The 15,313-nt window shown below is 40.7% G+C and overlaps 1 protein-coding gene across 3 annotated transcripts in view; it reads left to right on the top strand.

Moving 5' to 3' along the window:
• The window catches only part of LOC117822084 (forkhead box protein J3-like), a 65,753-nt gene that overhangs the window by 30,520 nt on the left and 19,920 nt on the right, over window positions 1-15,313 (top strand). For all 3 annotated transcript variants that reach the window (XM_034696713.1, XM_034696714.1, XM_034696712.1), the window contains 3 exons: window positions 1,880-1,954; window positions 6,292-6,375; window positions 11,815-11,916. In XM_034696713.1, the coding sequence (XP_034552604.1) occupies window positions 1,880-1,954; window positions 6,292-6,375; window positions 11,815-11,916 (261 nt within the window). The remainder of the gene's footprint in view (window positions 1-1,879; window positions 1,955-6,291; window positions 6,376-11,814; window positions 11,917-15,313) is intronic.

Raw genomic sequence — 15,313 nt, 5'->3', positions numbered from 1 at the left:
CTCTCTCTCTCTCTCTCTCTCTCTCTCTTTTTCTCCCCAATTCTTTCTCTTTCTCTCCTCTCACATAAACACAAACTCAAACAACAGGAAATGTTACAAATTTTGGAAATGTCAGGTCCCTCTCATTATCGCATTAACCATTAACTATCGCCTCCAAAATGGGTGACAATTGCATTTGAATCTCCTTTGCATTCCAGACTGGGACCCTCTCCCCAACAACTTTGACTAATTGTTGTCCCCTCCACCCTCTATCTTTTCCTCAGTCTACACTGAATACATTTCAGCCATCTTTTTCAATCGTTAGTCTCCAGTATATCTGATGGAAACAAACACACTCCAGCTTTAATCAATACAGCTGTTTACATTTGCAGCATATCTGCTTTTGCTTTTGCTCCTGTGTGACCTAAAACAACTTTTTAACTCTTAAATGGCAAACCAGCAATGGGAAAACTGCTTTGCTTTGAAGTACTTTTAACAAGACAGTTGAGAGACACAAAAAATTGAGCATGATTTATTTAACGTATGACGTCACACAGTCTGCAGGTAAATAATGTCAAATTGGTTTGAGTGTGAATAAGGTTAGCAGAGCTAGCACCATCAGCCTTAACGCCTTATTTCCATATGTATGGATACGGAGCATATGATGGGTCAACCCGAAGTCCATTATTACCTATGGAAATCTTTGTGATACATCCATAGACTGTATAAAATATGGACGTAGTATCCGTGACGTCACCCATCTATTTCTGAAGTGCTGTTTTGAGACCAATCGTCGGCGGCAGCCATATTGCTGCTGTTGAGCAATTATGACGTAAAGAGGCGGGCTTTGAGCCTCCTAGCCAACAGCTACAGTGTTCCCACCTGTCAATCAAGCCAGCTGGGCCTCTCATTGGAAGACTCGTAATCTCAATATCTTCAAATTGCCGCGTTTGAAAAAAAAATCACCCCCTGTACAGTGTGTGCCGATCGAGAAATGAGCTTTCCAGACTACACTCGTCTTTTGTACCAGGTTGTAAACATGTTTATTTCTGCTGTAAAGATCGACTTTTTTGAACTGGTGCTCATGTGGTTTCTGGTACTTCCAGTGCCAGCCTCAAGCGGATCCTCAATGAACTGTAGTTTGTAGCACTTCCACATTGGACTCATATTTTTACACCAGAGGTAGCCGCTTGGCCAGCACACTGACATAAGATCTCCATAAGAATCCACTGCAAAAGTTACATTTTATTAAGTACTCAAGGCACATTCCAGGCCGAAACATAGGGAAGGACTCTAGCAGGCACATCAGACATCACAGACAGCCCCATAGGAATGAATGGATGTCCAGTTGATTTGCCTCAGTGCACATATGTTAATGGAAAAGAGGCATACGCAGTTTTTCAGTGGAGTGGTTATATGCCACTTTAACCTGACGGCCTACATAAAACTTCCTCTTCATTTTCTAGATCAAAATATTGCCAAACCATGGCACTCTAGGAGATCGCATCTATCCACTGTGCTTTTTTATTCAGGTAGCAGAGCATTATGGCATTGTATTTACCATTAATTGGAGCTACAGCCCGACAAGTGGCAGGTGGACAGCCTGGACACAACACATGACCGGCCTTTTGAGACTCTCTTTCCTGTAAAATGATCATGTTAGCCTCTGAGATTTATCTGGTCTTGACTCCCGTTTTTTAAACTCTGATGAAAAGGGCAGAACCAGCCTACTCTTGAAAAAGTCAACAGAATTAGTCGCTAGAATGTTTAAGTGACTGTAAATGTAATTTACATCTTTGAAAAAGTGGGTTGATTCTTGCGTTAACCTGTAATTACCTTATGTTCTGTTTCCTCTTCCTCTTCCTTTCTCTTCGTCCTCCGTCTATCTCTCTCCCTGCAGAATTCTATACGACACAACTTGTCCTTGAACAAGTGTTTTCTCAAAGTGCCTCGCTCCAAAGACGACCCTGGAAAAGTAAGTATTTCCTGAACAATGTAATGCGACTGAAAAGCTCAGTTTGAATTATGGAGCGACACACAATGAAAATGCAAGCCTGTTCCAGCGAGCTTACCAATAAGGCTGAAGCGACGGCGATTACGTTCCACATGTTTAGTCGCCCTTGTGCTGCATGCGTGCGTGCAAGTGTGCATAAGTGCACCCAAAGACACCCATACTCAGTTGCACTCTCTCCTTGTACTCTTTCCTTGTCACACACACACACACACACACACACACACACACACACACACACACACACACACACACACACACACACACACACACATGCACACGCAGTGTCTGCACTTAAAAGCAATTTGTAGCGCCATAACCAGCTGAATGCTTAATGCTGCTTTCTCTGTTTTCTGTTCCTTTTCCGATATTGATTCTGCCAAGTAATAATGTAGCACAGGGAGTAATGAATAATAAGTATATGTAGGTACACTCCTTCAGATGCAAGGCCGTTCACGCATCTGTTATGCTTTATTAGGCCCTGTTCCACTCCCTTTCTTTACACACACACACACACACACACACACACACACACACACACACACACACACACACATAAACAATGAGAGGAAGCTCAAGTTATGTTTCAACACAGCTTCTTCTGTGGTTATAGGAAGCAGTCACTTCAGCAGCTTTGAATACAATTTGTCAAGTCATTGTTTGTGCTGAATCCAAAGACAGATGAAGTATAAAATTACACTTGATCATTGAAGCCTGCCCTGACAAGATTTGTAATTAAAAGTTAACTTTTCAGCTCTTCGCAGGGTTAATGCAAGAAGCAATCCACCAATTTTACAAAACCTGACAAGCCAAAAACTTTTCATCTAGCTCTCAAAACTCGCCTTATTTTGTTCGAGGGGCAGCGGAGGAGGTGTTTCTCCAGGCTGAGGGGATTTTGGAGCCATTGAAAAATGAATTAGGGGGAAGAAGGTTTAAATAATTCAAAGCAAATCCTTGGGCTTTAGTGGAGGCCTATAGTCAGACACAAAGAGAGCGGCTCCCCCCTGATTAGCCCGACTCAGACCTGACCAGCACCTTATTTCAGACCGCGGATCGAAGTGGTCGATACCTCTGCGCGGTGGTGGTGTAGGTGGGAGGGGGTCATGGGTGAGTGTGTGTGTGTGTGTGTGTGTGTGTGTGTGTGTGTGTGTGTGTGTGTGTGTGTGTGTGTGTTGAGAGGTTGGATGTACAAGCTCTGTTTGAAGCCATAGAGAGCGGGAGAAGCTAAATCATGCATGTGCTAACGTTAATTGGCTGTGTACTGTTCAGTGATGTGGGACTGAGAGACAGGGGGAGGAGAAGAGGCAAGCAAGCAGGGAGGAGGGGCTAGATGTTGGGAGTGTGTGTATATATGTGTGTATGTGTGGCTCAGATGAACCTCCTGAATTCAGGCTGCAGCTCTGGAACTCCTTGGGAGGGAAGAAGAAAAATGAAAAGAGGAAAAAAGTCAGACCAGGAGGAAATCAAGGACCAGAAAGCAATACATTTCCTCCTCTCTCGTTGTATGTGTTTATTTCTGAGGCTGCTGTTTTAAGATTTTGTATCAGAAGGATTGCAGTGATTTTTTTTTCTTTATGGAGGGGGGGCGGCAGGGGGCCAGGAGTGTGTGCCATAGGAAAACTAAACAGAGAGAAAAACTAATAGGATACATACCTGGGGTAACAATATGTTGCTTTATTTGGATTTAAAGGAGATTTCAACTACTGCATTTTTATCCTGTTTAGCTGTGCAATAAAATAAATTAATTCAGACTTAAATAGAAAAGTTAAAAAGATTAGATTTGCATTAAGCTTCTACAAAAAGAGCAGATACTTTAGAAAAATTGAGTTCATTGAATGAATGAAATGGGTTTGACTTCAGCACATACAGATCCTCTATAGATGTAACCTTCAAAAGGGATATGGTATTCATGCTGAACTCTACCGTTTTAAAAAAAGGAAAGGTTGTACAATACAACTCCAATGCCAAAAAAGTTGTGACATTAAAGTTGATATGAACAGATTTTGATTGGTTGTGGTTAATTTAAATTATATATTTACTTGAAAATAGTGCAAAGACAACATCAAATGTTTTTATGAAAAATATATGCTCATTTTAATTTTGATGCCTGAAACACGTTTCAAAAAAGAAAACCCCCAAAATGTTGTCTGTAGCTAAAAATAAAACCTGAAGGAACTTCCCCACAACTAATTAGGTTTATTTGCAACAGGTGAGAAACATGGCTGAGTATACAAAGGGCATGACAGAGAGTCTCTCCAGGAATAGGTTCACCACTCTGTAGGAGAGTGATAGTGAATAGTCCGAAGCTTGATCTTTAAGGCAACGGGACTTGGAGAAATTCTTGAACACATTTCACCTCTCCTTCGAAAGGCTTTTTCAGTTCTTCTGACTAGACTGGGGAAGAGCTCGAAGACATAAGCCACTAACGGTCGTGGGTGTGTCCAGGAGTCACAAAGGGTTCTATGTAGGGTCGTTAGTCGACTGAACGACTGTCAGGAACTACCTAGACTAACGACCCCACATAGAGCCCTTTGTGACTCTTGGACACACCCACCACAACCGTTAGTGGCTTATATCTGTGAGCTCTTCCCCAGTCTGGTCAGAACTGAAGAAGCCTTTCGGAGGAGAGATGAAACGTCTTCAAGAATTTCTACCAGTCCAGTTGCCTTACGGACATAGACTGTAAAAAATATGGACGTAGGATCCGTGACATCACCCATCTGTTTCTGAAGAGCTGTTTTGAGACCAATTGTCTGCGGCAGCCATATTGCTTCTGTCAAGTCAGTGTGACGTAAAGAGGCGGGCTTTGAGCCTCCTAGCCAACAGCTGCAGTGTTCCCACAGGCAGCTGTGCCTCTGATTGGAGGACTAGTAATCTCAATATCTTTGAAATCGCCGAATTAGAAAAAAATTCCCCCCCCCTCACAGTGAGATGACGTCGGGAAATTAGCTATTCAGACTACACTCATCTTTTGTACCAGGCTGTAAACATGTTTATTAATGCTGCAAAGATCGTCTTTTCCCCATTCATGTGTATGTGACTTCCGGTACTTCCGGAGCCAGCCTCAAGCGGATCCTCGATGAACTGCAGCTTTTAACACTTCCGCATTGACTCAACGGAGGTTGCCGCTTGCTTACGGATCAAGCTTTGGATTACCATGACCTGGATGACTGAGAACGTTCACAGAGATAGTGAATAGTGAATAGTGCTTTAATGTTCTTTAGTATAAAATAGTAAACAATTTTGGGATTTCATCATCTACAGTAATATCATTCAATGCTTGAGAGAATCTGGAGAAATCTCTGTACAAAAGAGACAAGGCCAAAAACCAATACTGGATGTCTGTGAACTTTGGACTCTGTAGTGGAAATCACTGCCTGGGCCAGGGACAACCTGGCTTGTTATCAACACACTTTTCAAACATCAGTGATGGTGTAGGAATACATAGGTGCCCATGGTATGGGTAGCTTACACATCTGTGAAGGATTACTGCTGAATAAAATATACAAGTTTTGGAGCAACCTATGCGGCCATCCAGACAATGCTTTTTCAGGGAAGACCTATTTCAGCAAGACAATGCCAAACCACATTCTGCACATATTACAACAGTGTGGCTCAGTAGTAGAAGTGGAAGTGTTAGTTACTCATTCAATTATTGTTCATTACATCTACTGCTTTGACTTTGACATTGTGAGTGATATCTTGGTTAGTGCAGTCCTGCCAACGCATAGGCTGTCACCATCATTAGTATTACATTAATAGTTCTAACAAAAATGTATATTTCCGCATTTCAAATGCAACATATTTGAGTGCAGATACTGGAGGTTAAACTTCCACGAAGCACAGCTGAGGTTATGGCAATTTTGTTATCCCTTTATAATTCTATTTAATCTGCGTTCTTAATTCAAAATCACTCTAGGACTATGTAACCGATTGCTTCAACTTTCAGACTTAGCTCCACCTGAACCTCGTACAGTTGTAAAATCTTTCTTTCCCTGTCAATTTTAAAATTGTAGAAAGAATTGAGTCACGTAAAGATATCTCTCTCATGAGTTCACCTATTGTTACAGTCCACACACAATACAAATGTTTGTAATTATTTTCAGGTTCAACCTTTCCCCATGTGATGTTGTTGTCTATGTATAAAGTGATTACGTGAGGACCCTTTCCACAACTGTTCATTAGAGCAAGATGAAAAAGAATATGAAATGTACAGAGCAATCAAAACTGCTTGAGAAATACACAAAAGGATCCGCTCTCATCAAACGGATGGTTTAATGAAACTTTGCCTCCCTCTCCAGGGTTCCTACTGGGCCATAGACACCAATCCTAAAGAAGACACAGTACCCAGCAGGCCAAAGAAGAGGCCGCGCTCTGGAGAAAGGGTAAGTACATTAACCAGGCCTCCTCCATTTTAACCCTCCATTTTTGGTTCTGAAATTCATCAAGGAGGGATTTTGTTTGTGCTGGGTCAAGCTCAGTGTCATCATAGTGGGCCATCACCAATACGCAAAAGCTGTTGGTGACAATGTGATTATATTTAACAAAAAGTAAAAAGATGTACTGGTGTGGGCAAGAAAAAAAAATGAGAGAAGATGTCTAATATTTCGAAGATATTTAATATTATTTCTCATTGTTTCCAAGATTTTATGATTTCAGGACAGACTAGCAGGCAGACACAGTGCTTTTAAAGCGAATGAATAGTTCACAGCCATGCCTTTGGCTCTGTGAGGCGGAATTAAAGCACAATCATCCATCCATCCATTATCTTGACCGCTTATCCCGTTCAGGGTTGCGGGGGGCTGGAGCCTATCCCAGCTGACATTGGGTGGAAGGCAGGGTACACCTTGGACAGGTCGCCAACCTATATCACAGGGCAAAGATGGAAAGGCAGGCAACCATTCACACACACACTGACATCTTTGGGCCATTTAGTGTGACCAATTAACCTGGTAAGCATGTGTTTGGACTGTGGGAGGAGACCGGAGTACCTGGAGGGAACCCACGGATGCACGGGGAGAATATGCAATCATTCTGAATGAATGAACATGATGACATCTACTATTAACAGCATGCTGATGTCAAGAAAGTATAGGTCTTTAACCATCTTAGTTTTTGCATTTAATTCACCTATTTATTGGAGGACTGCCCATCATGACAACGCAAGAAAGCATGCCTGTATCTGACATTTCCAGCACATAATCTTCATGAAACAGCTGAATAATCCTAGTTTTTATTAGATCAAGAAGGAAGGCTTAAATCATTATTCACAAGCTTCTGAATTTTAAGTCTTCGAGACCCCATGGTAGGAGGTAGCAGCTGAAAGCAACAAGGTCATTTTGAGAACACTCAAGTTGTAATGAAGAGTGGTTTGGCAAAATTTAAGGACAGCATCCAAGGCTATAAATAAAAGTAACCCTGTGTCAACCCGCAGAATGTGGATGGTGTTCAGTCATCAATCAAAGGATCCAAATTCAAAAGCGTTGAGCCACTTGATGCATTTCAATGTCACCTCCGTCCGCCTACTCTTTATTTTATTACCTCATAAAACATGTTGGTTTAAAGAGTAGCATTTCAGAACTACCTCCAAACCAAATTATTAGGTTTGTTATATAATATAAACATTTAACAGATGCCATTACCTGAGACTTGCATAAATGAACCAGTAGCTGCACTATGCTGTTTGAATGGAATAATAAAAACATAAATAGATAAATAAATATGTGTTTAGCATTTAGCTGCACATAAAGTCTTCAGCAGATTAAACTTCCTCTTTTAAAGGTTAAAGGAGCTCCAGGCGTTTTATGTTAACACCTGAAGCTCTAACATGACCACATTGCCCCGCAGAAAAATACTCTTAGAGTGATATAAATAGAAGATAAAACATTAATTCAAGATTCCTCATTGACATACTGTATCAATGTTAGGTTTCAGGTGGCACAACAACCCCTCCTTTTGCCAAGGTTGAGCAGCCAATTAGTAAAATCAGGCGGTGTAACGTAGGCCAAGCAGAATACCCGCTGAGTGGAAACGTCATCAGTAAAGCCTTTTTTCACAAGGGAGCTATAGTGTCAGGATGCAGATACTGTTCCTCTTTTATTTTGTGCATACTGTATATCTTTGCATCCAGCTCAGGCATTTTTACTGACTAAACTATGTTTAAAGAAAACCTGCAGTCTTTCATCATGGTGCAGAACAACTGGTCATCTTGCTCCCTCTCTCATGCTGTGTCTCTATATGTCTCTGTCACTGTCTGCGTATCGCGATCATTATCTTTCTGCACGTCTGTTTATCTGTTTGCCTGCCACTCTTTCACCCGCCTCTCCCTCCCTGCCTGTATCACTGCTTCAGCCCTCTCCTCTCCAGGGAACTCATGCAGGCGTGGAGCGGCAAAGTGCACAATCACAGTTGCTCATTGGAGGAAGAATCGAGGTAAAAGAGAGAGGGTGTGGAAAAAAAAGAGAAAAAGACATCAAGGTAGAGAGAGCAGAGAGGGAAAAAGTCAAACTGTAAGGGGGAAGGAGAGGAAAAAGTATGAGTACTAAGAGAAAGAGGAGGGAGGAGGGAGAGTATTCTAGGCTTGTGTTCCAGTTAATTACCACAAAAGGCCCTGGGGCTGCCGTTAGACATATTTTCTTCACCATTTTTTTTATTACAAACATTAATTAATTCAGAGCCTTGTCATCTCGTCTTACATGGAAGGGCCCTTCAACCCCTTTTCTTACGCTTCACTTGCATCGCTGGCAGACACACTGTGGGCTGTCACATGGGCTAAAGAGAAACAGGGAGGTTTTAAGTGCTAAGATTAATAGCATGGGTACCGCCTGAAAAAGGAAGGTGGGCTAAATATGTCGTACTGTTTTCATTTGGGTTTTGTTGCACCTCGGCTACACATTTAAAGTCTTTAAAGTCTCCTGATGACGGCGCCTGTGCAAATGAAAGATTTGAAATTGGCAGAGGGGCTAAACGGCGGCTGCATAAATGCATTGTATAAATGTGTAGACAGGCAGTGTACACTTAGTTTAGTACCTGCGTCTCCGGTGCCCTCAGCATAATCACTCTCTTTCATTTCCTGTGTGCCTCTCTGTCTGCGTCTCTGTCTGTCCTTCACCAAACAATTATCTCTCTACCTATTCTTCCTCTTCTCCTCCAGAAGCCGTCCTCACTCCTCTCGTCACCTCTCCGTTGTCTTCTTTTTAAGTGCCTCTACCAGGGGACCGACAACCCGTTTCACAGGGAGTTTATCATAAATTAAAGATTGCATTGTTACCAACCAATCCTCTTACTGTAAGCAGTTTGGGAAGGCAGGCAAGCTGTCTTGAACTCTGAAAGGAGTCAGACATGGAAAAAAATATTGTCCCCTATTTTTATTTGTCACATTGCAGGCTCCAATTTAGCCCCTCATCGATCGTTAAATAGTTCCTCATATCCTCACTCTCACTTAACCCAACTTTAGCTCTATTTGAGGACGGCAGAAAATGAACTGCAGCTGAAAACATTTCAGATATTTGAATAATGCATGAGAATAGTTTGATTTATCTTATCAACTGCAAGTAATGTGCCCACTTCTCAGGCAGTTAAGTGTCCAGCAATTTAAATTTAAAATTTGGTGCGTCGCCTAGGCTGGTTCACATAGTTCTGGTGCATTGTGGTCATTCAGGAGGCTCTGAACAAAGTCAAGAACTTATAAGGCCAAACATTTCTTTTTGCCTTTTTCACAATGACTTTCCAATTAAATTTCTACTGCCACCCTCCTCTGCATGTTTGAAATACTTGTAGATATTTATTTATACTTAATTGAATGTGTTGGAAAATAATTAGTAAACTTACAAACCTGATTACAAAAAAGTTGGGACACGGGGTAAAATTTTGATAGATACAAATTTTGATCGTTTGTGAATCATTTAAACCCTATATTCAACTGAAAATACCACAACATATGGAATACTTTGCATCACCTTCTCTTTTATCAACACTGTAAATGTTTGGGAACCGAGAGGACCAGTTTCTGGAGTTCTGAAAGTTAAATCTTGTTCCATTCTTGCCTGACAATAGATTACAGCAGCTCAACAGTTTGGGGTCTCCTTTATTGTATTTTCTGTTTAGTGCTGTACACAGTGTTTTCAATGGATGACAAGTCAGGACTGCAGAGAGGCCAGTTGAACACCCGGACTCATCTACTACTGAGCCGTACTGTTGTAATGCATGCAATATGTAGTTTGGCATTGTCTTTCTGAAGTATGCAAGGTCTTTTCTGAAACAGGCATTGGATGGCAGCATAATGTTGCACCAAAATCTGTATATATTGTCCTCTGCTCTTTGGATGAGCGGTCCATGTTTTCCAAAAAGAATGTCAAATTTTGGGGCGCTGGTGGCCTATCGGTCTAAGCGCCCCACATACAGAGGCTATAGTCTTTGTCGCAGAGGTCGCAGGTTCGATTTTAGTCTCGACCATTGACTGCATGACCTCCCCATCTCTCTGCTCCCCATATTTCCTGTCTCACTTCAGCTGTCATTTGAAAACAAAGAAAAAAAGAAAAGAAAAAAAGTCAAAATTGAGTTTGTCAGACCACAGGACAGTGTTCCACTTCATGAACACATACATAATAGTCAATTTTAACATAACTCCCGTCATTGACAGGCAAATAGCCATCATAGCTAAGGATTTTGAGGTGGCACCTTGGGTGGGCAATCAGGTTCTAAGGCGGGCCAGTGCCACCACTGGCCGACCTCTGGACATGCCTCTTTAGGGCTTGGCATGCATTCTTAGAATTTAAACAAAGTTTTTAAATTAATTTTTCCAATACAACAATAATAATTCACAGTGATACATACTGATTAATATAAATCCCCCACCCATGGTAACATTTAGAGGGAATACAACTTAATATCAAAAGGTAAATAACATGGAGTACAATAAATAAAGTATAATAAGTTGTTAGGGGTTGAAACAGTGCACTCTATTATCTAGGGAATAAATACGCATCAAAACACATAAAAGAGGGAAGCAGCGGCATAAACCAAAGGGGCATCTCAAGGGTCTTTCCAGTCTGTTTCAGTTGCCTCTTATTTCTTACATTGACATTAAAGGTTACTCATCCACAAAATTATCAGAGACTAAAACATCAACATGACTCAGAAAGGGCTTTGAAACCTGTTTTGACCAATTTCAGTCTAATCCCGTGCCGTTCTAAGTACAGTCTATCGGGGGCATGTGGGCTGATTATGGCCTGATCAGCTTGCCCCACCGGTCAGATTAATTTCTAGCATATCAAATCTATGTTGGCCAGTTGCGCACTCTAGCACAATGAAAGCAGGGCCACAACCTGATCCCCCAACTTCAGGGCTTTTTATCTTGGACATGCCTTCGCAAAATAGCAGACTGTGTCTAAAAGCACCATGGTGTAACCAGCCATAACATTATGACCACCTGTGAGGTTAATGCACTCCTGTGACAACAGCTTTACCGGCATTATAAACAGACACTTGAACTTGTCATTGCAGCAAAGCACAGGTGTTCCTAATAACAGTAACGATGTCTCTGTTCTCTTTAAATGAGCCAACAGGGCATGACAGTGTGGCAATGACTCAGCACAATACCATGACCCTGGAAACTGAAGCTGTTAAATTGTATTCAGCTATTCTAAATTTGATTATTTACACCTGTGCTTTTCTTCTTTGACATATATAAACACACTCAATTTTCTATTAATCCCCTGGTTGCACAGATTATTTTAATGTGGTCATTATCTGTATGGTAAGCTCATAAATGAAATACTCAACCTCTTTATCCTTGATTTCTCTCCCCTGTCCTCTATTTATAGGCTTCAACTCCTTACAGCCTGGAGTCCGAGTCTCTGAGGATGGACTGCATTATGTCAGGAGGTGCGTCTCCTACTCTGGCCATCAATGCTGTAACCAACAAGGTGAGACACCACCTATTTATGGCACAGTTCACATTCAAACAGCTGATCAGATTAAGGGCTGTGGGGATGAGTCTGTACCCATAGTTAATAAACCTGAGTCAAGTTTTGGTGCCTCTGCCTGCTCTTTTTAGATTTTAGCACAGGAAATTCTAGCACAAGTGAGCCATGCATGCTTGACTTGCACGAACTGGCTACCATTAAGCTGATATATTCGAGAAATGTTATGCTTCAGGATCCTCTGAAATTGCATGCACACGTTTTAAAAAGCTGAAAAAGCTCAGAAAGATGTTTCTTAGTGACCATTTAAGTCTTATGAATATTCATCTCTTAATCATGTGTGATGATTATTTTTGACGAATGAATTAGTCAGGAGATGGAGTCATTCGTACTCGCAGCTGAGAAAAATGTGTTGAACTTTTCAAGGCTAAAACAAACTCCAAGTGATTATAAGAAGCTTTTGACTGAAAACTGCAGCAGGAGGAGCCTCTGCTTTTCTCTTTCACCATCAGTGGCATGGACTGTTTTACAGTTATTCACTTTCACACAGACTTACACAACGGCACACACACCCAAACACACACACACATACACACCAATGCTAACAGGGCGTGACCGTCTGTGTGGGGGTCAAAGGTCAAGCGGTGACTAGGACCTCTGACGCCTGTCTGATCCAGCCCACTCAAAACATGCACATACACACACAGTATGATGATGTGTGGTCGTGACCTTTCGTCTGACCCCAACTAAAAAGAAAATTCATCCCACAGCAGCAGCTCACATAACTCTTAAGTGTTTGCTCTGGACACAAAGTGAAGGTCTGGACTTGATGGCTTACTCCAATTTTCCATTCGGCCCCTTTCAAAGATCCAGGGTCTTACTTTTGAATTTGTCAATATGAAACTTTTTTGGATATCCATACTTATCACTCGGGCATTCAGCTGTCATTTTAACACAGTTTGCATTTGCATTGTGCTGTCTTTACAAGCAGTTATCTGTTTTATTTGATATAGTTAAAGAAGCAAAAGTTATCTTGTAATGAAACAATAAATAAACGTCATGGTCATTGATTTAATTTCACTATGCGGGTTTCAAACAAAAATCCATACAGCCATGTATAAGATACACAGCTCAGTGGTTGATTAAGTTTACTCCTAATCAGAAAGTGATTTTGTCCTTGCTCCTGTTGTCCTTATGATGAATTTTCCCAAACTGCTCTCAAATGGCATAGCCAGTGGTGTAACGTGTATGAATTGGATCAGTTAATACTGATGAGCGCTTAAACCATTGTATGTGAATGTGTGTTCAAGGGTGATCGTGAAATGCTTGCTATATAATTACAGTCCATTAACAAAATCTATTATCTATCTTTATTTACATATCAAGATAATATTTCTTGTATTGTGTTGTGTTCAAACTTGTGAGCTGCACACCTTGCCGGTTCCTCCTACTTTGTGTGATAGGTGGCATTTGTTTGTGTCTTTTCAGGTCGTTGATTTAACTGTATGTCAATATTTCTATCATTTTTGTGGAATTGGTGATAAATGTTGTTGCATTAATGTTATATTTTGTGAATGTGAATTTTAAACGTCATCATAGATGTAATACATACACGGATGCTGGCTTTAAAAATGCGTGATAACAAGCTTGGTGGTCCGTCTCCCCTTTTGACTAGAGGATGTCCTTGATCTCCAAAAAGAATGCCAACTTTTGATTTGTGAGATCACAGGACATTTCACCTCACATCAGTCCATCTTGAACCCAAAGAAGTTGCCAGTGTTTGTGGTTCATCTTCATACATGGTGTTCTCTTTGCATGGTACAGTTTTAAGTATTGACTGCATAAAACATGGACGTAGTCTCTGTGATGTTTTCATAGCTCAACCTAACTTTCAATCAATCTAAAAAGATGCACAGAGGTGGAGTTGAGGAAGCCTTTAGTCTCCTCACTAAAGTCACCCATGTTCCTAATTATGTCAAACTCTAAATCTTCATATCTACAAAATAATGAGTTGTATCAAACATTAACCCTCCAACAGTGTGTGAATATAGAGAAATTAGCTATTCAGACCATAATAATTTTTTTAACCAGGCTGTAAACATGTTTTTCATTGCTGTATAGATGGGCTTTTTTGAATGGGTGTGTTTGTGGCTTGCAGTGCTTTCGAAGCAAGCCTCAAACGGACGCTCATGGAACTGCAGCTTGTAGCACTTCTTCATTGGCTTCATATTTCAAGAATGGAGGTTGATGCTTGGTTTAAACCTGCATTTGTGGATGCAGCAACAATTGTGTTCATACAAGGGTTTTAAGAGGTGATTTTGGGCCCATGCAATGATTTTTACTGCCCAAAGATCATGGTCATACAGTACTGGCAATCAGCAATTTGTTAATGGTATTGTGTAAAATGGATAAATTGCAAATTTGTTGCACTTTTTATGCAGAGGAACATTATTCCACAATTGTTGAACTGTTTGTTCATGCTTTTGTAATTTGGTTTGTAGGTTATAAAGTTAAAAATTGTTTACTACAGTTGATCCCATTACATTTCTATTATAGTTCCAACATTTCTGTCTGTTACACTATTAAGCATCTTTGTAAAAGTGTATCTGGTTTTATCAAACATACTGAAAAAGTACTCATATAATACACAAGAAATAAGGAGGGGAACATCTTTCACAGCCAAGAATTTTTATCACACAATTATTGTTACAATATTTCCCATGACATTTGGTATGTCACACAGGCATGAGCAGCCGAGAAAAGTCAATTGAACTTATTTTCGTCACTTTGCACTAATTCTGTTTTACTCTGGGAAAGTCAAAAGCTTTTCTCATTTTAGTCCTCACTATCCATTTTAGAGAAAATGATTCAGAGCAGGGAGAGGAAGACCTTGATGATAATAATGCTGATGCCAACGTCAATGATATCCACCCACATCCAGACAGGTGGCGTCCTGCAGGCACAGCAGTGTGTCAGACCCTCTGCAGTATCACATTTGCTTTATTCTGTATGCGTTGGAGAGAGTGCCTGTGCTTTTGAAAGACATCCTTTTAATATGAAACTAGGAAATGAGGATAACAAAAAATATGATCTGTGAGGAAGGGAGTTGGAGGGAGTCTTTACATTTATATATTTTAATGTGTGCTACTTCAATTCCTAAATTCTTGATTGAGCTGTGCTGTATGTATAAAACATTGAATATGAAGCCTTTCTAGAAACATCATGAGCTGTTAAGGTATTCAAGTTCAATCTCCCGAAGATGGATATTTTGCATGTTCCTGAACAACATTATCATTTTCCTGTTGCAACAAAGGAAAGAGAAATGTAGGTCCACTTGAATGTCACCAAATCACCCAAAGCAAAGAAAAAAATCGGGACTAACACCCAAGAAAAACCTGAC

The sequence above is a fragment of the Notolabrus celidotus genome, chromosome 11 (assembly GCF_009762535.1).
Source record: "Notolabrus celidotus isolate fNotCel1 chromosome 11, fNotCel1.pri, whole genome shotgun sequence".
Taxonomy (NCBI): domain Eukaryota; kingdom Metazoa; phylum Chordata; class Actinopteri; order Labriformes; family Labridae; genus Notolabrus; species Notolabrus celidotus.
The sequence above is the reverse complement of the archived record's forward strand: the minus strand, read 5'-3'. Positions and strand labels throughout refer to the sequence as shown.